The sequence below is a fragment of the Schistocerca nitens genome, chromosome 11 (assembly GCF_023898315.1).
Source record: "Schistocerca nitens isolate TAMUIC-IGC-003100 chromosome 11, iqSchNite1.1, whole genome shotgun sequence".
Lineage (NCBI taxonomy): Eukaryota > Metazoa > Arthropoda > Insecta > Orthoptera > Acrididae > Schistocerca > Schistocerca nitens.
In genome coordinates, this window is record NC_064624.1 from 75,126,275 (window position 1) to 75,149,729 (window position 23,455).

At 40.5% G+C, this 23,455-nt stretch overlaps 1 protein-coding gene across 50 annotated transcripts in view; it reads right to left on the reverse strand.

The window, feature by feature from the left end:
- The window catches only part of LOC126212861 (zinc finger protein 83-like), a 1,762,073-nt gene that overhangs the window by 471,253 nt on the left and 1,267,365 nt on the right, over positions 1-23,455 (reverse strand). For all 50 annotated transcript variants that reach the window (XM_049940350.1, XM_049940352.1, XM_049940318.1 and 47 more), the window contains one exon: positions 17,107-17,169. In XM_049940350.1, coding sequence (XP_049796307.1) covers positions 17,107-17,169 — 63 coding nt within the window. The remainder of the gene's footprint in view (positions 1-17,106; positions 17,170-23,455) is intronic.

Consider the following 23,455-nt stretch of genomic DNA (forward strand, 5'->3'; position numbering starts at 1 on the left):
ATCTGCCCTGCCCGACACGGGGCCATCTGCCAGCACAGTGCAGTACCAGTGGCCAATGCCTCTGCGACATCCGCATGGCTGAGGGGAGCGCAATGTGACACATTGACCAGCTATGACCTCCCAGGGGTGGCTGCACGCTAGTTGTGCCTCCGACTCCCCTGTGTCGTCTGTCTGCCCAGCCGTCTAATACATCGCGGCCATTACCCTCACCTTCTCTGTCGCCACTGCCAATGTTTTCACAACTATCTCCTCTGCAGTGGATGCCCCCTTCAACTGTCACAGACCATGGTGGGGGCCCATGTCCCACACTGTTGCAGCCGACACCAGTGCTGCCACCTCCATCACAACCAGTGCCACATGTTCCATCACTATTAACACAACCTCCTTCCCTATTGTTGAAATCAGACATGGAAATGGAAGCTGCACCAGTGCTGCCTGTCCTACCATATGGCCTTAGACAATAGGGCATGCACTGCACCTGTCCGCACTCATGCCACTTACGACCCTACGCATGGTGGCAGTAGATCACATGACTCAACAACCTACATTGCCCACAGAAGAAATGGACATGAGCATAGTGCTCACCTCCATGCAATGGAAGAGGAGTGCTTTAACTACCAGTTTAATATGTACATCACTTCATACTTTGCGCATAAAGTTTGTGCTTGATTTGGCCACTAGAGACCACTTGGTATGCTAATACAACAGCAACTGTGTGCACATTCTAGCAGCTGCGGCCCCCCTTGGAATTAATGACTATATAGGCTGTAGTGCAAGGCTCCACCAACCACTTGGGTACTGCTAATTTTATGGTACCTCGTCTTCCATGTGTGTGTACTGTTCGAGCAATAAAGTACAATTTCCTTGGGTTATAACAAAACTGAATGCAGATTAAGCTTATGTGACATCTCTGTTTGATTTTAATGTATATCTTAACTCATTCCACCTCCTAGAATGTTCTCTTCCTTGATGGTATCTACATATAACAATGAACATATCAACAAATCAATGTATCAAGACACCTAGAGTGGTTGATATTTCTTAAGAAGTACGAAGTTCTTTGCAAGAAAGGACTATGATAAAACTGACGAAACTGGTATGCAGGATAAATATAACACCTTATACACCCTCAGATCTCATGGCCAATATAATAATCCAAATTCCAAAGAATTCAGGTACGGAATGGTGTGAGTATTTCTGAACAATCAGTTTACTGAGTTGTGGAACATCAACTCAAATTATTTACAGAAGGATGGAATGACTTCTAAAAGTCAGTCTGCGGGGAGATCACATTGGATTTTCCAGAAAATTAGGAATACAGGAAGCAGTATTGATTTTGAGGTTTTGTTTTAGAAAACACATTGAAGAACAGCCAACCAATAATTATAGCACATGAAAATAAATGGAAAGCTTTTGAGAATATTAACTGGCACATGCTCTTCGATATTCTTAAATTATCCAAGATACACTGAAGGGAGTGAAAGTGTGTCTACAACTATACGGAAATTAACTGTAGTTCTAAGAGCTGAAGAAGAACCAAAACGGAAACTGTGTTGGCTAACAATGTGAGATATTGTTGTAACTTGTCCCCATACTATTCTCTCTGGAAATTGAACAAGTAGAAATGAAACTGAAGAACAATTTTGATAGGGAATTAAGAGACAAGGAGGACTTTAAAGGTTTGCTGATGTTACCATAATTGTCAGAGATGGAAAAGAATGTGGAAGATCAGCTGAACAGTACGCCACAAAAAAAGTAATATGAAAAATATCCATGAAAGTTAAACAAGGATAGTCAAATTAAGTAAGCTGAGGGTGAGGAAATTAGATTAGAAAATGGGACAATAAAAGGAGTAGACAAGTTTTGCCATTTGGTTAGTGAAGTAACTGATGATGGCCAAAGTACAGAGAATATAAAATGGCAATTGGCTATAGCACAAGAAAGTTTACTGAAAAACAATTTTGTTAACATTAAATATAACTTTAATGTGTTAAGAAGTCCCTTCTAAAGGCATTTGTCTGGAGTGTTAACTTGTACAGAACTGATAAGTGGTCGATAAGCAGCTCAAGGAAAATAGAGAACAAGAATCTATTGAAATGTGCATTTACAGAAGAATGATGAAGAATAGTTGGTAATACTCCATAAATAATAAAGAGGAATTGAATGTAATCAGGAACACAAGAAATTTACAGCAAAACTTGACAAAGGACAAGGAAAGATTGATGGGAAACAGTATGAGGCATAAAGGCATAGTTACTTTGTGAGGCAAGGGAGGGTGCGAGTGAGGGAGGGAGGGAGGGAGGGAGGGAGGGAGGGAGGGAGGGATAAGGAAATGTAGAGGAAACCAAATACCTGTTTGTGATAACAGGTGAAAGTCAACAAAGGCTGTAGTAGTCATTCTGAAGTGAAAAAACTTGTACAGTTTAGAATAGTGTGGCATTAAACCAGCCTTTGAACTGAGAAGTACAACAATAATACTCAAATAAATAAATAAATTGGAATGCTGTCCCATAAAATATTCTCTGCTTTGGTTGGTTTATTGTCAATGTAAAGTTACTCAAAATTCACGAAAGGTCAGAAGTAGTCTTCTCTTTCATTTTCAGAGCTATGAAATAATTGAATTAAAGTATTTCCACATTTCTTGTGAAGATTATACTTATGTATAATTTTATAAGACAGCAACTAGACAGTGGATAATATGGTATTGGATGACCTGCAATTAAACATTTATGGATCACTTAATGAGTACAAAATTCGGAATTGGATATAGTATACTGTACCATAAATAATTAGTTAATTATTGTAAAGCTTCATGCAAGATAGATGTCATGTTTGGTGATCTTTGCTGAATACACACATCTAACCTGGTGTTAACTTCCTCCCATTTCTTATCCTAAATATGTTTGTTATTCAGAGTTACACAAGTGTCTCCAATAGCTGTGCTATCATGATGGATTATCCAAACACACAAACTTAAATGGTTTGAAAGGTTATTGTTACAGCTCCACTGACACTGGCGACACTGACTTGATAAGCCGACAGATATAGAAGAGGATTGACCACACAATTTTCAAACTAATAAAATACAAGACTCCACAGGTCCTAAAGGTATGACAGTGTCATGGCATGCCTTGCGACTACCACTATTCTGGCCTGATAATATGCCACTCTGGTTTGTGCGGGTTGGAGCTAGGTTTCATAATTCAGGAAATCCACAGATTCTACCAAGTCTGCTCTAGTGGTTAGTGAGCTCTACCATCACTATGTTGCCAAATTTAAGGTTGTAATCACATCACGTCTTGCACAAAATTCATGTAGAGCACTGTAGTGCCATGCAATGGAGTCTGAATATCAGCAATAACACAGGCAGATTATGATCACCCTTTAGACAAATTGGATGCCCTGGCTAAACTAATGATGGACTGCCAGTTTCACGCCATCTTAGAGAGTCATCTTCTGGTCATTTTGCAAAGGCAAAGGCAAAGGCAATGGCAAAGGCAAAGTTTAGCCTACAGCTCATGGAAAGCGTTACTCCCCTTATAACCAAAAAATTTGGCATGGCACCTGCAGTGTAGTTACAGTGCCCTGAATGCAAGAACAATTCCAGACTCATATCCAATTCCCTTACCAACCCTTTGACTGCTATGGATGAGTTAACGTATCATGCTCCACTGCTGCACAAGTGCTGAAGATGTGTTTAAACACAGCCCCTGTATTTTCCTCAAGCATTATTGATGTGTTTACATGTCCCATATCACCAACCTTCTCACTGATACAGATGAGCTATGTCAATATTTCAGAGAACACATAGTTTCAAATATTTTGAACAATTTATGAAATATGCCAATTGTAAATACCAAAATTCACAATGCTGGATATAAAATCCAATACCTCAAGAACAAAATGCTCCAAATTTTAAATTACATTTCGATACTTATCCACATTTCATACACAGCATTGTATGGGCTAAAATCAACTGCACACAAAGCTTACACAATGTGTTTATGTTTCAACAAACACTAGAATTTCATGCAATCGTTTACTTAATTTGATGCAACACAGGAACTATGATGAATACCGAAAATAAATTCAGCACTTTATCAAGTGAAGACATCTGACTGTAAGATCTGAAAACAAAATCAAATTTTTTCACCTAATAGTTTTCTTAAAATCATATGATGAGCATTTCGTAGTGGCTGGAGCCCCGTCTCCCAGCACACAGGTAATAGCATCATGCAAACAGTACAGCCACAACAAAGCAACACTCACCACAGAATGTGGAGAGCACATCTGGAGCCGTTAAAAGGTTATGTGGCTACAATTGCATTCTCAGTCATGTTACTGTGTTCAGTGTACTGGACTGTGCAAAGACTTTTATGTAAATTCATGTGGTGAACAAACATTCCGAAGACTTCTGTAATAATGCCATTCGGCTTATACAAAAATGTCAGCACAGTACAATAGCCCGTTATGTGCATGTGCCCACTGGGGAACTTGCATATAGGCGGAGATGCTGACCTTTGCCTTCATTTCAAATTGGGTTTCTCACTTTAGCTGTCTGCTGGACATTAGCACAGACCAAGGCCAAAAAGTCGGGCCAGAGTTCGTTAACCAGCTAAGAAAATTCTGCCCTGCTCTCCGTTACTAGAGGACATTTACCACCCAACAAGCTACATCATGGTAAAACAATGGCTTAATTCTATAAAGGCTGCATAAATGTGTGGCACAACCAGCTGGAGAATTGAGTTATCTATGATCTTATTGGTCTTTCAAGACATTCATTGTCAGAAGAGCTCTAATACTGTGAAACATTTCAACTGCTCAGTGGATTCATCAATCCAAGGTCTGTACCATCATACTTCATTTGCTGCCTGAAGAATCATGCTGTATGCATTCGCTCACATCAAGCCTCAAGATGTTTAATGGCACCTACCTTTTTGCATATCACAACCTGCCCACATGCACACATTATGTTGTACATATATGGTGTCACTATCTCCACAAACTCTGTACACGGGTCCACATTGGGTTATCAAAAGAGAAGCATGAACCATAAATACAGGGTGTTTGAAATAGAATATACAGCTTTTAAAGTACTGTAGCTTTTATTACACACAACTTACAATTATAATTCAGCAAATGAAAGAGCAACTCAGTTTTGTCTGTGTAGCTGTGCACAAAGAGAATACTAGGGAATGACCAATAGTAACTGATGAATGTGCTGAACAAGTGAGAGTCTTTCACGCATAGCCCACGAAATCAGTTAAGAAAGCTATTTGTGAACTAACTGTTCCAGTGATGTATGTGTAGAGACATAAGGTGACACAACTATGTCCTTATCGTTTGCAGTTGTAAGAAGCTCTTAAGACTACATCCTATGGTTTACTTGCCAATTTTGTAGATGAAAAGTTTCTGTATGGAGCGTATTTTCTGAATCATGTGGTCTTCAGTGATGAATCGACATTACACCTATGTGGACAGTTGCAATGAGACTCCATTCAATTGAATTGTTTTGCTCCATACCCCAGCAGAAAGTTTATGGCCTTGCTTTCTCACTGAAGCAACTGTAATTCATGCTTCTCATCTTGATGTACTAGAACAGCAGCTCTTCCTTCAACTGGAAAAAGCTGAACCACAGAAGGTTATTTGGCAGCAATATTATGTGCCGCCTAACTGGTATAACTCAATATGTGATTATGCAATTGATTATACCACATTGTCTCTGACCAATGGATTGGTCATAAGGAGCTGGGTGACAAGAGCTTGGTTTGCATTAGCTCCATGTTCACACACAGTTTGATGCCATGCAGTTTTTAACTTTGGGGTTCACAAAGGATCATGTATCGGTGCCTCCCCTACCGGCTGATAAACCTGACTTCATGAACAGCATTGTTGCAACAATTACTCCATGCACATTGAACAAGGTTTGGGAAGAACTCATCTATTAACTTTGTGTGTGACAAATGATGCTCACATTGAACATTTGCACAAAAAAAAAACCTGTTTGACTCGCTCTTTCATTTGACTATTATCAGGGTGTATACATCAACAAGGGGAAAAACTCCCGGATTTTTCCCGGTTAAAAATACTGTTTTCCCCGGGTGAAAAAACACTTTTTCCGTGTTAAGTGACAGTATATTCTTCCTTGCCACTGTAAAACTCATCAGTTCTTTAATTGTTTGTTTCAAATAAATTGACTGCCTCAGCAGAAAAGATTAATAAAAGCCAAATCTCTTTAACAAACCTTCAAAAATAACTTCATTGTTCTGCGAGGCAATTAATGCTTCACTGTCAGAAAGGTGGAAACAAAATCTGAAACTAATAACATATTTAGCCTTCCGTAATTATGCGAACTTTTTTTTTAAATTTATTTGAAAGCTCCCGGTCACAAAAATCTGTTTTGTTTTCATTTAACGTGGGAGCCATAAACAATGAGGAAACAATAAAATCACTGAATGTATACACAGGTCACGTCGAGACGACACATCTCCCCACCACAACTCTGACTGCTCTATGCATCAGTCCCGGATTTACTGTGTTTCCAAACCGGGGCAATATTAGATAGTGGCGCCCAGCCACACTTCTGTAACCAGAAGCAGGAGAACGTACTACTCATACACGACGCAACTGCTCAAACGAATCTTATTTAAACAGTTGTCACGTCAGGCTCATGGGAGGAAACATGTTGTTATGAAGCATTGCACATTCTTCTTAAAGCCTTTGACAAACTTTGCTGTTGGCAGACACTTATATAAGCACTGTGTTTTGTTGTTGTATGTCGCGCATTTCCTTCGCAACTTAAAAGTTTTATTTTCGTTTTTTCTCGTTCAGGTTTTGTTGCTGCAGTATTATTCTGCAGTAGTGGGATACAGTAATATCCTTTGTTAGAGTATTGGTTCTTACCAATCAAAATCACAAAAAATTAGCTGAAAACTAAAACAACAAAAAATTCCCAGAATTCTAAATAATTCCTGGGTTTTTCCCGGTTTTCTCCCAGATCAAAAAATTCCCGGGTCTTTCCCGGATCTCCCGGTTGTCCCGGGTCGTATACACCCTGATTATGTATAACGTAAGCTGAAGGTAATAAATGCTTCAGAGCCTTAAAATCAATACATTCATTCTGAAATACCCTGTATTTTACTAAATGGTAAAACAACAAAACAGCTACTATCTCAACACAGTAAAACCAGAGTACTTATTTCCAAATAAAAATGTGAAATACACTTGTGCCTCAAAGCCAGCCTCAGCTTCAAAACATGTACTATCATTCAAAATACACTCCAGGTGTTGCGTTCATTTTCTGACACAATATTTGGACAATGTTCCACTTACCCTTAAGGGACTGATGTAGCAAATGAGACCATCACCTGTTGTGTTTCGTAACTGTCAGTTAGTTCACACGACAGGTGCTCTTGATTCAGCATCAACAGTTTTGTTCAGGAAGGTTCCTTAGGCAGGCAGTGAAAACTCCTTTATTGAGAAGGTAGACATCTTGCCTAGTGTTAATTTACTGCAATTTACAAATCTCAAGATCTTGCTTATCACCAACACATATCTGTAAGTAAATATTTGTTATTCAGAGTTATGTGAGTGCCAATAATTTGTGTGCTATCACACCTGAACACATGTATGTAAGTAGCTGGAACGAATATTGCCATAGCAGCTTCGACAAACATTTGTGAATCGTCTAATGGGAAGGAAAATTGAAATTTTAGATAGATTATCTCATGAATAATTAATTATTATTCACCTTGGGTGAATACAGAGCACAAGAAATTTGAAGAAAAAGTCTTGTTTTGCTTGTTTCAAGCACTGAAAACCAAACAAATTGTGTGTACTGATTTGTTAGTACAGATGAGGTGACTGAATGCTGAAAGGCATTATCAGTCTTAAATGATGATGATGATGATGATGATGATGATGAGATGAGATGTGTATCTCATGCTTGAAGTCAAAAAACAACAGCGGTCAAACAGAGTCCCACACCAAAAAAGTCAGTCAGTCTCATGTGCTTGAAAAGTTGTGAACAATTTTTTCTGAGATGCAAAACAAATTCTTGTAATGAAGTGATTCACATGGGAAAACTGATAGCAGGCAAACAACACATCAGTTTTTTAAGATGAATTGGATGGGAAAAAACATTGCCATTTGCTCAGACAATAATTCTTCCCATGAAGGTGATTTGGCAATGTAGAAATTAAGAGGTCTGTAGAACATCCAGAAAATTCACTTGACTTTGCATTCCTAACTTGAATTTTTCCTCCATCTGATGAGAGTGTTGCTGGAAAAAGTTTTTGGATACAACAAAGGAATCATGGAAGATACAAACTAGTGCTGTATCGACTGTCCTGCATCTCACTTCAGGGATGGAACACCCAGTCACTGGAAAAATGTTGAATGTCTGACAGATGACAATGACCTAACAGAAGGCAATGTCAAATGTAATTACATTTTAAACCTAGAAACATTTTTTTCACTTCAATTGTGACAAGTTTACATGTTACCCTGACGTATTCTCCCCTAAATGTAAAAAATACATGACAACTAAAACTGACTTATCAGGCACAACTGCTATACTACACACACACACACACACACACACACACACACACACACACACACACACACACACACACACACACACACACACATTGTTGTTGTTGTTGTGATCTTCAGTCCTGAGACTGGTTTGATGCAGCTCTCCATGCTACTCTATCCTGTGCAAGCTTCATCTCCCAGAACCTACTGCAGCCTACATCCTTCTGAATCTGCTTAGTGTATTCATCTCTTGGTCTCCCTCTACGATTTTTACCCTCTACAGTGCCCTCCAATACGAAATTAGTGATCCCGTGATGCCTCAGAACATGTCCTACCAACCGATCCCTTCTTCTAGTGAAGTTGTGCCACCAACTCCTCTTCTCCCCAATCCTATTCAATACCTCCTCATTAGTTATGTGATCTACCCATCTAATCTTCAGCATTCTTCTGTAGCACCACATTTCGAAAGCTTCTATTCTCTTCTTGTCCAAACTGTTTCTCGTCCATGCTTCACTTCCATACATGGCTACACTCCATACAAATACTTTCAGAAACGACTTCCTGAAACTTAAATCTGTACTCGATGTCAACAAATTTCTCTTCTTCAGAAACGCTTTCCTTGCCATTGCCAGTCTACATTTTATATCCTCTCTACTTCGACCCTCATCAGTTATTTTGCTCCCCAAATAGCAAAACTCCTTCACTACTTTCAGTGTCTGATTTCCTAATCTAATTCCCTCAGCATCACCCGACTTAATTCGACTACATTCCATTATCCTCGTTTTGCTTTTGTTGTTGTTCTTCTTATATTCTCCCTTCAAGACACTGTCCATTCCGTTCAACTGCTCTTCTAAGTCCTTTGCTGTCTCTGACAGAATTACAATGTCATTGGCGAACCTCAAAGTTTTTATTTCTTCTCCATGGATTTTAATACCTACTCCAAATTTTTCTTTTGTTTCCTTTACTGCTTGCTGAATATACAGATTGAATAACATCAAGGAGAGGCTACAACCCTGTCTCACTCCCTTCCCAACCATATTAGTATGTGGAAAATAACAAAGGTGTGCCACATATCCATGCAATTAATGAATGTCAACCATTATGTATACAAGCTCTTCCTTAAAAATCACATGAAGAGAATAACCTAGCCTTGATATGAAAACAATTTGGAATATATGGATAGTGCAAATGAGAAAAATTACATTTATTAGATTGTCTTCAGGTGCACTGACCAAAGAACCAAAAGATAAAAATACAAGTTCTCTTTCTACCAGATCTATACAGGGATATAATGGAATCTAATCATTGCATTAATGATCAATTTTTTAAACATCCCTGAATGTGGGTAAATTTTGATCTTAGCTTGTAAAATGAACCCAGTTCACAAATTTGCTATCTTGTATAACACTTAACTTGCACTAACTGAACAATGTTTACTATTAATTTAGTTTAGGTGAGGTAGGTTGGAAAGAGCACTGAATCAGCATTTGACCTGACTGTTCATCAGACTGCACCTTGTAAAGGGACATCCTCCTGCAACATTACTTTTCGTCAACAGTAGTAGCCGATACCAGAAATATTTTTTGAATTTTCAACATGTCAGTATTATATCAGCCATTTTTCTGAAAAATTTCATATAATTTTATACACAATACATTATATTTCAAGTTAAAACCTATGAAAAGAAATTACTTTATTTTCGTTGTTACACTTGATATGTACTAGCTCTAAATGTCCACTTATATTTTTTTTAAACATTTGAAATTATGAAACATTTGGCACATTTCAATTTTTTATTATTAATTACACAATCTAGAATTGTTTATTATGTTTATTTCTGTATTCATCATAAAATAATATTCTAAACTGACAGAAATTCATTTGTCAAGAAAAATTGTAAACCCTCTGGAATAATGTTATTACTGCAGAGCAAAGTGGAAAAAAGTGTGCTTCTGGCGTGATAAGAGGTCTTTTTTTTTAGTTGGGATGAACAATGTTATTTTGGCTTTGCTAATGTGAAAATTCAAATGACCATGTGTATAGTAAAATACACACAATAAATCATCGAAAAAAACAAAAGTTCTGCACAGACATTCTTCAAATTTATTTGGATCTATTAGACGATGAAAACTTAAAATGTGAAAATTTCAGCTTCAAAATTCAGAACCCCTAGATATGAAGGATTGGAGTCAACTGTGCAAGAAAAGATAGGAAAAAAGGTGGTTGTAAATCTTACCTATCTTGAATCTCATGAAAAAACATCATCATCGTAGACAATAGTGATGACAAAGAAGGGGGGGATAGATTACAAGCCATTAATTGTACATCACAGATAAACTACAAAATTGTTTAAGGTTTTGTGTTTCAATGGTGGACGGCATGAGGTGGAAGAAACTTCTCACATTCTGCAAGACACTTCTCCATGGGGACAAGTATTGATATGGATATCTTTGAAGTAAACATGAATACACAGCTCTCAGCATTTATAGCTCTTGAGCACAGAATTTTGACCATTGCAGTACTCATAATTCTAGGAAACAGCAAATGATGTATTAAGTTGGTGGGTATTGTAGATAATAATCTTTATAACCAATATGGTAGTGAATGTACCGTATTTACTCGAATCTAAGCCGCACTCAAGTCTAAGCCGCACCTGAAAAATGAGACTCGAAATCAAGGAAAAAAATTTTCCCGAATCTAAGCCACACCTGAAATTTGAGACTCGAAATTCAAGAGGAGAGAAAAGTTTTAGGCCGCACCTCCAAATCGATACAAAGTTGGTCCATTTTAATATGAGACACAATTTAGGTCGAATGAATGACGATACAACTACAGTAGTTTGGTTCGAGTCGTAAGCTTAGCAGTTCAGTTTTACAAGGTAGCCATTGCTATGCATCAGGCGCTCCGTCCGTATTGATACGGGCGCCCTTCCTTTTTCACGTGCTTCATCTGGTTTGAATTGATTGCTTATTTTTCTTTCATCTGATAAGTGCCATTTTCTTTGTTATAGGTGTTAACATCACTCTAAGCTGAAAATGCATTACTGTAGTGTGTCATGCATTGTTTGTCGCATTCTGATAGTGCGTGTTCATGGCCTGTCGTCGCTCGCGGCATGGCTTGCTTTTGTGCACGATACCGCCGCTTACAATTAAAAAAAGAGAGACAGAGGAATTGTATCATTAGCGAAACAATGGCAAGAGACTGCTATTTGTTGTTACCTACACTGCTGCTTTCTTTGATAATGATCAACAAGAACCAAATGATACACTGCGTATGATAGATGATGTTCTGAACGAGAGTTTAGCGAAAATTTTTCCCCATTTGAAAATCTTTGCAGATGCCGCTTTAGTACATTACATTACATTCTGCACAGAAATTAGTCATCTTAGATTTTAAAAATCTAGTCAATTGCCGTGCTTCATTTCTGACTGTATCACTATAAGGCATAAGAATAATATGAATATAAACATGACATGATATGTATATTCTTCCGCGTTTGCTGTTGTCTCACGCTAGTTTCGTAGTTTATTAGGCAGATAGGATTTAAATGAGATAGCAGCAAACACGAAAGCATACATCGCAAAATGTTTATTTCATATTATTCTTATGGTGAAGAGAATACTGCATGTGATTCACAATTCATAAAAGTTCCTATTAGCAACCATCTCTTCTCACAGGTAGGAAAAAATTCGGAACGTAGAGTTAGCCATATTGACAAAAACCCCAAACAGTCTTGCCAGTCGGATTTTCGTAGTACATTGAAATGCTGCTACATTCGAAGATGAACAATACAGAATTTGTATTTACTTCGTTGTTTCGTTGGATAATGTATGAAAATGCAGTGGTCAAAACTCGGGGAGGAGAAAAAAAGCTCGGTTTTTTTTTTTTTTTTTTTTTACTGAAGCAGAGGTTTTGGTGCCAGTATTTATCTTTGTGCCTGCAAAGCAAGCCTGTGTAGCGCTACATATTTTCGACGGCAGAAGTTAGTTGTGGCGGCACCTACCAACATTTTTCAGAACTTCCGCTTACTTTGCACTCGATTCTAAGCCACAGGCGGTTTTTTGGATTACAAAAACCGGAAAAAAAGTGCGGCTTACATTCGAGTATATATGGTATTGTTTCTTAGCAGATAATTAATGGTTATTTGGCACTGGCTCTTTGGCAGAGCTTTGATTCAACCGAACATATTGCAAACTGTGGTGTCATTCAGAGCTTACGAAGTACGCTGAACATGATGCAAACAAGAACATATGAAACATTCAGTGTGGATGGGTGTTTCAAAACTTTGTAACACAGGGATAAGCAGTTCAAGAGTAAAATCAAAATGGTATTTTCAAAAGTCAACTCATATAATATTCCATCATAAAATCAAAATGGTATTTTCAAAAGTCAACTCATATAATATTCCATCATATGGATGTCTCACCTACTCCTCATTCTGAAATTAGGAAAATCACATAGTCTCTCAAAAATAAAACTTCATCTGTACTTGATGGTGTTTTCAGCAAAGTGAAGACTTGTTATGATATGTGTTGTATTTTCTGAAACATGTAATGCATCACAAAGACAGTGTATTTTTCCAGACATATTGAAACACACCATTGTTGAACCACTATGTGAGCAAAGTGTAACAGCGATGTAAGTAGCTACACCAAGATGTTTCACTGACATCATTTTTCCAAGTTTCTGAGATGCTGATTCACTCTAGAATAGTATCTCTCCTGTGCAACTTTAATATCAAAACTACAGTTTGGCTTTCAACTGAGAAAGTCATTGTGCATTCACTCATAGAATTTTACAAGAATTTAACAACAAAACAGCACCAGTTTGTATTCTCTGTGACCTATCTAGTGCACTTGACTCTGTGAATCACAACTTAGTTAACTAACGTTTCATGGAATTAATGGGACAGCCTACAAATGGATATTGCCTAATCTAATCAACAGATGCAGAAAGTGTACATAATAATCCAACCAATATAAGCACAGGAGATGCTTCCAATTTGAGAGAAATCAATTATGGTGTTCCACAAGGCTCATTGGTTGGCCCACTATTGTTTCCCCATACACGTGAACAACAAAATGCCCAATGTACAATAAGCAGAATTAGTAATTTTCCAGGTGACATTAGTGTTGTTACCATCCAAACTCTATATACAGCAACAGAAGGAGAAGTAGATAATGTTCTTGCAAGTGTTACTGGATGGTTTTCTGCTATTGTTCTGACACACACATTAGGAGGCACCACACCAATAAACACAAAGTAGGGAAATAAAAACTACACTGGGAACTACAACATTTTGTGTGTCCATATGGATGAGAGTTTAAATGGAAAAAGCACACTTCTGAAATCCTAAAACAACTCAGTTCAGCTAAATTTGCACTTTGTATCATGGCAAATCTTGGGAAGAGACAAATCAGTAAGTTAACATTTTGCATATTTTCATTTAATAATGTCATATGGAATAATGTTCAGGGGCAACTCATCATTAAGAAACAAAGTCTGCACTGATCAAAAACTTGCTATAAGAATATTATGTGCTGCTCACCCAGCACCATTTGCAGACATCTGTTGAAGGAATCAGGCATTTTGACTACTGCTTCACAGTACATTTATTCTCTCATGAACTTGGTTGTAAATAATCCAGTACAGTTCAAAAGGAACATTGATGAACATAAGTGCAGTAACATAATGACATTCATTATTCCACACTGAGGTTGTCTTCAGCACAAAATGGGGATGAACAATGTTGCCTCCAAAATTTTTGATAATTTACTCAATTATATAAAATTTCTGACAGCCAGAAAAATTAAATCTGAAAACTGAAAAATTTTGTCTCACTACTAGTCTGTTCTACAGGAGGATTTCTGTTTACACAAAAAAGATTGTGGGTAACCGTTTCTAATTCACATTTGCATTAAAAATAAAAAAAAACCTTGTAAATGGTCAGCATTAATCATACTCACATATAAATGTGTACTTATGACAACTCATTCCACATCATTACAATTACTTGTACAAATGATCCACAGACCAAGAACCTGCAAACCAACTTTACTAACTAACTAATTAACCATCAGTCACCCATCCAAAGATTGATTTTGCCACCACAAACATTCACTGGGTATAGACCTTTTAAAGGTGGTATACCTTTGCCTTTCTCAGACCTTTGATCAGAATTACTTCTCCAGATGTATGGGTGGCTACAGTTTAAAGCGGATTCCAACCCATGGTGCAACTTCACATCTTGCATATAATATCCTGCAAATATTAGAGGAAAATGCATGGAAAACAAGAAAATGGAAACTGGACTGACAAGGGTTGAATGCTAAACTGTTTAGATCCATGCTCTTACACAATTACAGAGCCACTGAAACAACTTAGTTTTCACTTTAGCCAATAAATATGACTGATAACTGACATTGGCATTCTGTAGTTAAATTATTGTCCTTCTGTGGCTACTGACATGCAGTATTAAAGTACAGAGTGGATTTCTGTAAAGGATGATCATTATTCCCTGCCAAATAACTTCATACACATGCTATTCATAGCAAATAGTTTCACATTCCCTTTTTTACAATTACGTTGCGTGTCTATGAAATTCCTGTAAATTTTTCACGTTATTAGAAGTCTTCTCTAGAAATTCTTAGGGTGGCTGTTATTATCTGCAGCTATTATTTACATCACAGATATTCTCCTTATCCTATCATTAAAAATAAAAATTCTTCCAGCAGCATGAGAATTTTTCAACTTTTTGTCACACAACATGAAGTCTATTGTTTTGCAGTGTCTTTATTATATGATTTGTTGACTACAATTGAAATTAACTCGATCCCTGAGATTCTCCTAGTCAAAGGTGATGCTAGTGCATGGCATATTAATTTTCAGGCAATGTATGTACAATACAGATTTCAGAGTTCAATGTGACAATTTTTTTCCCATAATCTATGATCAACTGCTTTGTCTCTACTGAGGATGCTGGTGCCACACACACACACACACACACACACACACACACACACACACACACACACACACACACAAGATTTTAGGAGGGCCTAATGTGTGGAGAAGATATCACTTCTCTGTATTTGTAAATGTAGTATTTGGAGGAAGTACTAGGATGACTGTGGCTATTGTGCCAGGAAATCATGTATACTTTGGAGGCTTTGAATCTACATTGAAGTTCTGGCAGACAATCACCACTAGGTTGTAACTAGGTACAGAGTAACAGAAAACAACACTTTTAGCATCTTTGTGTGGTTATTTTACAACAAAATGTCATTTACACAAGCTATGCCAACAATTTTAAGATTGTATAACAAATGGCATCTTTGCTAATTATAAAGTGATGGCTAGTTAAAGCAAACTGACAAAACTTATGAGAGGAAAATGAATGTTTTTCATAGTGATAATCAGCACTCAACAAAGAATAGTAAACTATTTGCAATACAAATATTTGCTAAATCTAACTACAACATTAATTTTGAATAGCCTTTGAGGGACTTACTACCTCCATCATCATGTGTACATATTTACTACAGAAATTACAACATTTTTGTGCTTTCCTTCCCTCCTCTTCCCCACCCCACACACATGTACTGTGAATTCAGAAGATGTGTTTATGTAATCTGCCACATTTAAGGGAAAAATGTATAAATTTATATGGACAAATAATTGTTTCAAATACCAGATGTTTACAGTTCATCAGACATTCCAAAAAGGATTCAAGACAGAGAAGTAAGAAATTATTCCAAGTAAAAATTACTGAATGTATTATGTAGAAATTTGCTTTTGACAAAAGGAAAAATTAAACATGGTTTTCCTGCCTCGATCACATGCTACAACAATGAGAATTTGGCAGGGCCCAGAATGCATACTTGAATGGTCATATTATTCACACAATTAGTCATTAAAGTGGGGAATCTAGGCTCCAATCCTGGTCAAGGCAGCAATTTTCATATTTTGATTCGTAAGTATATCATCACAATAACTCATAATTCCTATCTGTAGTGACATATGCAAGGAACTAATTCTTAAAATATACACACTAAAACTATTGCACAAGCTCACTGATACTACTTCGGCTAATGTTAAGAGAGGACTGCCCCCCCCCCCCCCCCCTAAAGTCTTTGTTGTGGTGACAGTCTGATTTGTAGCTAAGTCTGAGATCTAGGTTATGTTTGAAGGTGGCAATTTGGCCAAGAGTTGGCAAAGCTAATGGATGTAAAAGCAGAAAAATCTTGTGGTGGTAATAAGCTGACTAGTAGTGAAGCCCCATCTTTATCTCCATGCCATACTGAAAAATACAGGGGAGGAGGTTCAAATTTAACTTTTACCGATACTTCAGTTCATTTAGTGTAAATTTTAATGCTCTATTTTGCCTGCTTTCCCTAGTTTTCTGCCAGGGGCCTATAATATAACAATGAGTGTAATCATTACAGGCACTACAGTGAAAGCCTGAACGCCAATGGAGAGCTGCATTGCTTATCATTCCCATTATGATCACAACTGTGGCACAATTCAAATGTGCTTAATTTCATATAGTTACATAAATTCTTGAATTACCTCTTGATTCACACACTCTTGCAATTCTTCTTTCACGTTCACAGTGGATGGGCAAACCTGGACCTGCGGTAATAATAAAACCACATAATTAGTGTGCTTAAGCAGTTGTAATTTTAATAGTTTTCTGTAAAACTTATGGCACTATTAAGTTTAACAATAATAATAATTTTATTACTAGTTCTTTTTTCTGAGAGGAATTATCTCGAACAATGGAAACTCCAGGTTGGGATATCAGCAAAAGTTAGAATGCTGCTGATTGTAAAGATGACATGTCAAACTGCAAACAGATACAATGTAAAGAAACTTACACATTAGTTTTGTCCTTTTCTGACTAAGGGAATGAGTAAGTGTCTTTTCACTGTGTCTGCCTGCAACTTAGTGTCTCATCTTTCCCTTATGTTATCGATATTCACACAGAAAAGATGTGTCATATATATCATCAACCATTTGCCAAGTAATGGAAAGTCAAGGATTGAATAAAAACAATAATATGACGGTAGATCACTACTCACCATATAGCGAAGATGCTGAGTCTTAGACACGCGAAGTGAAAAGACTGCTACAGTGGCCAGAGACAGAGGTCACATGTATGTGTACGCAAATTGTTCTTGTGCAAATGTGTATGGACGTTTTCTACATCGAAAGGAAGCCTTTTGGCCAGAAGTTAAAATGCAAAATAAGTTTTTCTGTTGCCCCTGTGTTACTGAATGTTTCTTCTGTATGGTAAGTGCTCATCTATTTTTTCGTAATATTGTTACAAATGACTTTTTCTCAACAGGTGATTTTCTTAAACCTACGGATGATACACAAACCTGCTCAGTAACAAAATGTCCTGGATGCAGGCATGACAATTCTTACAATGAAGTCACAAAAATGTAGAGAAATGAGATTTTCAAAGTTCAGGGGCTGAGAGTTGGGGGATACTCATCCGTACCCTGTTCCTCCTAGGCTCAGCTTACACAGACTGACCAGATAAACGAAGACTTTCTTGGTTAGGTAGTCAATTTACCCCGTTATATTCCAAGGGCTAATTTTGTGTGAGTTCTTGCATTTGTGTTTTCGTTGCTTCTCCTTAATTCTTCTAGGTGGAAGAACTGAAAGAAGGAACACAAAATTCACAGTGACAGAAAAGTTTGTTTCAGTTTCCCCATTAAATTTCAGCCTTAAAACTGGGTGATATTGCCACATTTTAAAGAAAACGAACAAGAACTAAGTTTTAGCATTAATTTTAAGTGAGGATGTAATGGATTTTGGTCCAAAAAATATATTTTTCAAAAATGTTATTTCCTTATCTACTCAGTTTAATTTATGTTGTGTGTGAATTTTATGATGATAGTAACTTCAGAAATGCCTTTAAATTGTTAAACTGCTCTGCACTTGTGGCCACTCCCACCTTTTCTAACATTGGGAAACTGCTTGCTTCAGTGGAGTTTGTCAGTGTTTTTTTTTTTTTGGTGGTTTTAGGGCGCACAACGTCAACGGTCATTAGCGCCCAGACTACTTTAGGAATGCACCGCGATTCACAAGTTTAAAACAGCAACGAAACGGAAAACACAATGAAAGACAGACTGACAGGCATAGGATTAAAAAAGAAAACAGCATAATCAAATGTCCTCTGAGAGGGTTGTCAAATTGATAAAATGAAGAACGCGAGCAGCTGCTCGTGGGTCATCCGCTAAAATGGCTTCTACAGTACATGGCAGGCCAAGATCGAGACGCAGGGTGTTAAAATCCGGACACGACGTTAAAATGTGGCGGACCGTCAGCAATTGCCCACATGGGCAGAACGGTGCCGGCGCAGCCGTCAACAGATGGCGATGGCTGAACCGGCAGTGGCCAATTCACAACCGGGCCAAAACTACCTCCTCCCGCCGAGAAGGGCGTGAGGAGGACGTCCAAGCCACGGGAAGAGCTTTCAAGGCCCGAAGCTTGTTGTCTGCAAGTGCAGCCCAATCGGCATACCACAGCGATACAATGCGCCGACAAATTACCCTGCTACAATCTGACGAAGGGACACAACAAGAAGCTGTCCGAGGCTGGAGGACCGCAGCCTTGGCCGCGGCATCTGCAGCTTCGTTCCCAGGGATACCGACATGGCCAGGAACCCACATAAAGCTAACCGGAGAACCGACGTCCACCAGCTGCTGAAGAGAGCGGTGGATCCGGTGCACGAAAGGGTGAACCGAGTACGGATCACCGAGGCTCTGGATAGCGCTCAGGGAATCGGAGCAGATGACATATGCAGAATGTCGGTGGCGGCAGATGTAAAGGACAGCCTGGTAGAGGGCAAAGAGCTCAGCTGTGAAGACCGAACAATGGCCATGGAGCCGATATTGGAAACTTTGTGCCCCGACAATAAAAGAACACCCGACCCCGTCATTGGTCTTAGAGCCATCTGTATAAATGAAGGTCATATTAATGAACTTCGAACGAAGTTCGACAAAACGGGAGTGGTATACTGAACCGGGGGTAACCTCCTTCGGGAGCGAGCAGAGGTCAAGGTGCACACGAACCTGAGCCTGGAGCCAAGGTGGCGTGTGGCTCTCGCCCACTCGAAAGGTGGCAGGGAGTGAAAAATTAAGGTGTTGAAGGAGGCGACGAAAGCGAACTCCAGGGGGTAGCAGGGCGGAGACATACAACCAGTATTGACTGTCGAGAGAGTCATCAAAAAAGGAACGATAAGACGGGTGGTCGGGCATTGCCAGTAGCCGACAGGCATACCGACAAAGCAGTATATCGCGCCGGTAGGTGAGTGGCAACTCACCAGCGTCAGCATGAAGACTCTCGACGGGACTAGTATAAAACGCTCCGATCGCAAGTCGTAAACCCCGATGTTGTATGGAGTTGAGGCGGCGTAAGATGGATGGCCGTGCAGAGGAGTATACGAAGCTCCCATAATCCAGCTTGGAGCGGACGATCGACCGATATAGGCGAAGTAGGACGGTTCGATCCGCTCCCCGCGACATACCACTGAGAACACGGAGGACATTGAGAGAACGGGTACAACGGGCAGCCAAATATGACACATGTGGAGACCAACTAAGTTTCCTGTCAAATGTAAGACCTAAAAATTTTGTTGTCTCCACGAATGGGAGAGCAACGGGACCGAGTCGTAAGGACGGTGGGAGAAACTCTCTGTAGCACCAGAAGTTGATACAGACCGTCTTCTCGGCAGAAAAACAGAAGCCATTGGCGACACTCCACGAGTAAAGACGGTCAAGAGAACACTGAAGACAGCGCTCCAGGAAACACGTACGCTGCGCGCTGCAATAGATGGTAAAATCGTCCACGAAAAGGGAGCCTGATACATCAGCTGGGAGGCAATCCATTATTGGATTGATCGCTATGGCGAAGAGAGCGACGCTCAAAACTGAGCCCTGTGGCACCCCATTCTCCTGGCGAAAGGTGTCTGACAGGACAGAACCCACACGTGCCCTGAACTGTCGATCCATTAAAAAGGAATGAATCAAAAGAGGGAGGCGACCATGAAGGCCCCATGTATGCATGGTGCGGAGAATGCCCGCCCTCCAACAGGTGTCGTAAGCCTTCTCCAAATCAAAGAACACAGCCGCGGTCGGGCGCTTCCGCAAGAAGTTATTCATAATGAAGGTCGACAAGGTAACCAGATGGTCAACAGCAGAGCGGCGCCTACGAAATCCACATTGTACATTGGTAAGGAGGCCTCGAGACTCGAGCAGCCAAACCAATCGAGAGTTAACCATTCGCTCCATCACTTTACAGACACAGCTGGTAAGCGAGATGGGTCGATAACTGGAAGGCAAGTGCTTGTCCTTCCCCAGATTAGGAATCGGGACAACAATAGACTTGCGCCAGCATGCGGGAACATGTCCCTCAATCCAGATGCGATTGCAAGTACGAAGAAGAAAACCTTTACCCGCAGGAGAAAGGTTCTTCAGCATCTGAATATGAATAGAATCAGGCTCTGGAGCAGAGGACCGTGATCGGCCAAGTGCGTTTTCGAGTTCCCGCATGGTGAATGGGGCATTATAACTTTCACGATTCGAGGAGCGGAAGTTAGGTGGCCTAGCCTCCTCTGCCTGTTTGCGGGGGAGGAAGGCAGGGTGGTAATGAGCGGAGCTCGAAACCTCTGCGAAAAAGCAGCCGAAGGCATTGGAGACAGCCTCAGGGGCCACAAGGACGTCATTCGCAACCGTCAAGCCAGAAACTGGGGAGTGGACCTTAGTGCCAGATAGCCGGCGCAGGCTACCCCAGACAACAGAAGAAGGAGTAAAACTGTTGAAGGTGCTTGTGAAAGCAGCCCAGCTGGCTTTCTTGCTTTCTTTAATAATACGACGACACTGTGCACGTAATCGTTTATAATTGATACAATTTGCCACTGTAGGGTGGCGTTTAAAGGAGCGTAAAGCACGTTGACGAGCACGTAAACCGTCTCTACATGCTACGGTCCACCAGGGGACCGGTACGCGACGTGGAGAAGAAGTAGGGTGAGGGATGGAATATTCAGCAGCAGTGAGAATGACTTCCGTGAGGTGTGCGACCTGACTATCGCAGCTTGTGAATGGTTGATCCTGAAAGGTCGCCCTGGAAGAGAAGAGCCCCCAGTCTGCTTTGGAGATGTTCCAACTAGATGAGCACGGAGAGGGGGTATGCTGCAGGAGATGGATAACACACGGGAAGTGGTCGCTCGAATATGTATCAGAAAGTGCATACCACTCGAACCGGCGTGCAAGTTGGGGAGTACATATAGAGAGATCTAAAGGGGAATGGGTGTGAGATGTGTCCGAAAGAAAAGTAGGGGCGCCAGTATTGAGGCAGACAAGATTGATCTGGTTGAAAAGGTCTGCTAACAGGGAGCCCCTCGGGCAGGACGCTGGAGAGCCCCAAAGGGGATGGTGGGCATTGAAGTCTCCAGTTAACAAAAATGGTGCAGGTAGCTGAGCAATAAGTTGCATCATGTCTGCCCTGGTAACGGCAGACGACGATGGAGTGTAAACGGTACAAATGTAAAATGTAAAAGTGGGGAGAGTAATGCGGATGGCAACTGCCTGCAGGCCGGTGTGCAACGTGATGGGATCGTAGTAAATATCATCCCGGACCAGCAACACAACCCCTCCATGAGCTGGGATACCTACCACAGGGGGTAGGTCAAAACGCACAGAGGTGTAGTGTGCCAAGGCAATTTGATCGCATGGGCGTAGCTTCGTTTCCTGGAGGGCTACGACGAGCGGACGGTGCAAGCGGAGCAGCAACTTCAAGTCCTCTCAGTTGGAGCGAATGCTGCGAATATTCCAGTGAACAAGTGCCATCGTAAGAAAAAAAAAAGGGAAGATGAAAGAAGGGGTCACCTCTAAGGCCGCTGAGGGCCTGGCTTCGAGCGAGCACTGCCGCCGCTATCAGTAGGCAGACAGTCATCGTCCATTGGGTCTATAGGTTCATCGGCCATCTTCGGAAGATGGCCGGGAGGGGGAGCTTCCTCCGCCGGTGAACGGCCAGATGTTCGGCTACCAGCGGTGCGGCCAGGCGAAACGGATGACGGCCTGGGGCGGCAACCGCTGGGTGGCGCAGGAGAAGAAATGCGCCGTTGCGGAGAAGGAGAACTGTGCTTCCTATGAGCCTTCTTGGAAGGTCGTTTGGTGGAAGTACCGGTCGAAGGCTGTGAGGTCAAGGTACGTAGGAAGTCTGCACAGGACGGTTCCTTCTTGAAGGCCCGTGCATCTGACTTCTGGGTCTTCGTCTTAGCAGAAGCTGATGAAGGGGCTGGTGTCTGTGGGGTGATGGGAGGAAGAGGAGACGTCGACCGCGCGATCTTAGCATTGGCCAAATGGACGACCGTGGTGCTGAAGGTCAGATCGCATGTCTGGGTTGCCACCTCCCTGGTAGTCCGAGGAGAGGCGAGGACAGTACTGTATTTCCCCGCTGGGAGCAGCGTGGGCTTCCTACTAGCCAATAGCTTGCGAGCAGCCGAGGTGGACACTTTCTCTTTGACCCGAATTTCTTGGATACAGCGTTCTTCCTTATAGACAGGACAGTCGCGGGAGGATGCGGCATGGTCACCCTGACAGTTCACACAACGAGGAGACGGAGGTGGACAGTCACCCTCATGGGCATCCCTGCCACAAGTGACACATTTAGCCGCATTGGAACAAGACTGTCGAGTGTGATTGAAACGCTGACACTGGTAGCAGCGCGTAGGTGTCGGGACATAGGGGCGAACAGAAATAACCTCGTAGCCCGCTTTGATGCGCGATGGCAGCTGAACACTATCAAAGGTCAAGAAAAGTGTCCGGGTCGGTACAAGGTCATTGTTGAACTTTTTCATGACCCTATGGACAGCCTTCACGCCCTGCTCAGCGAGGAAAGATTGAAT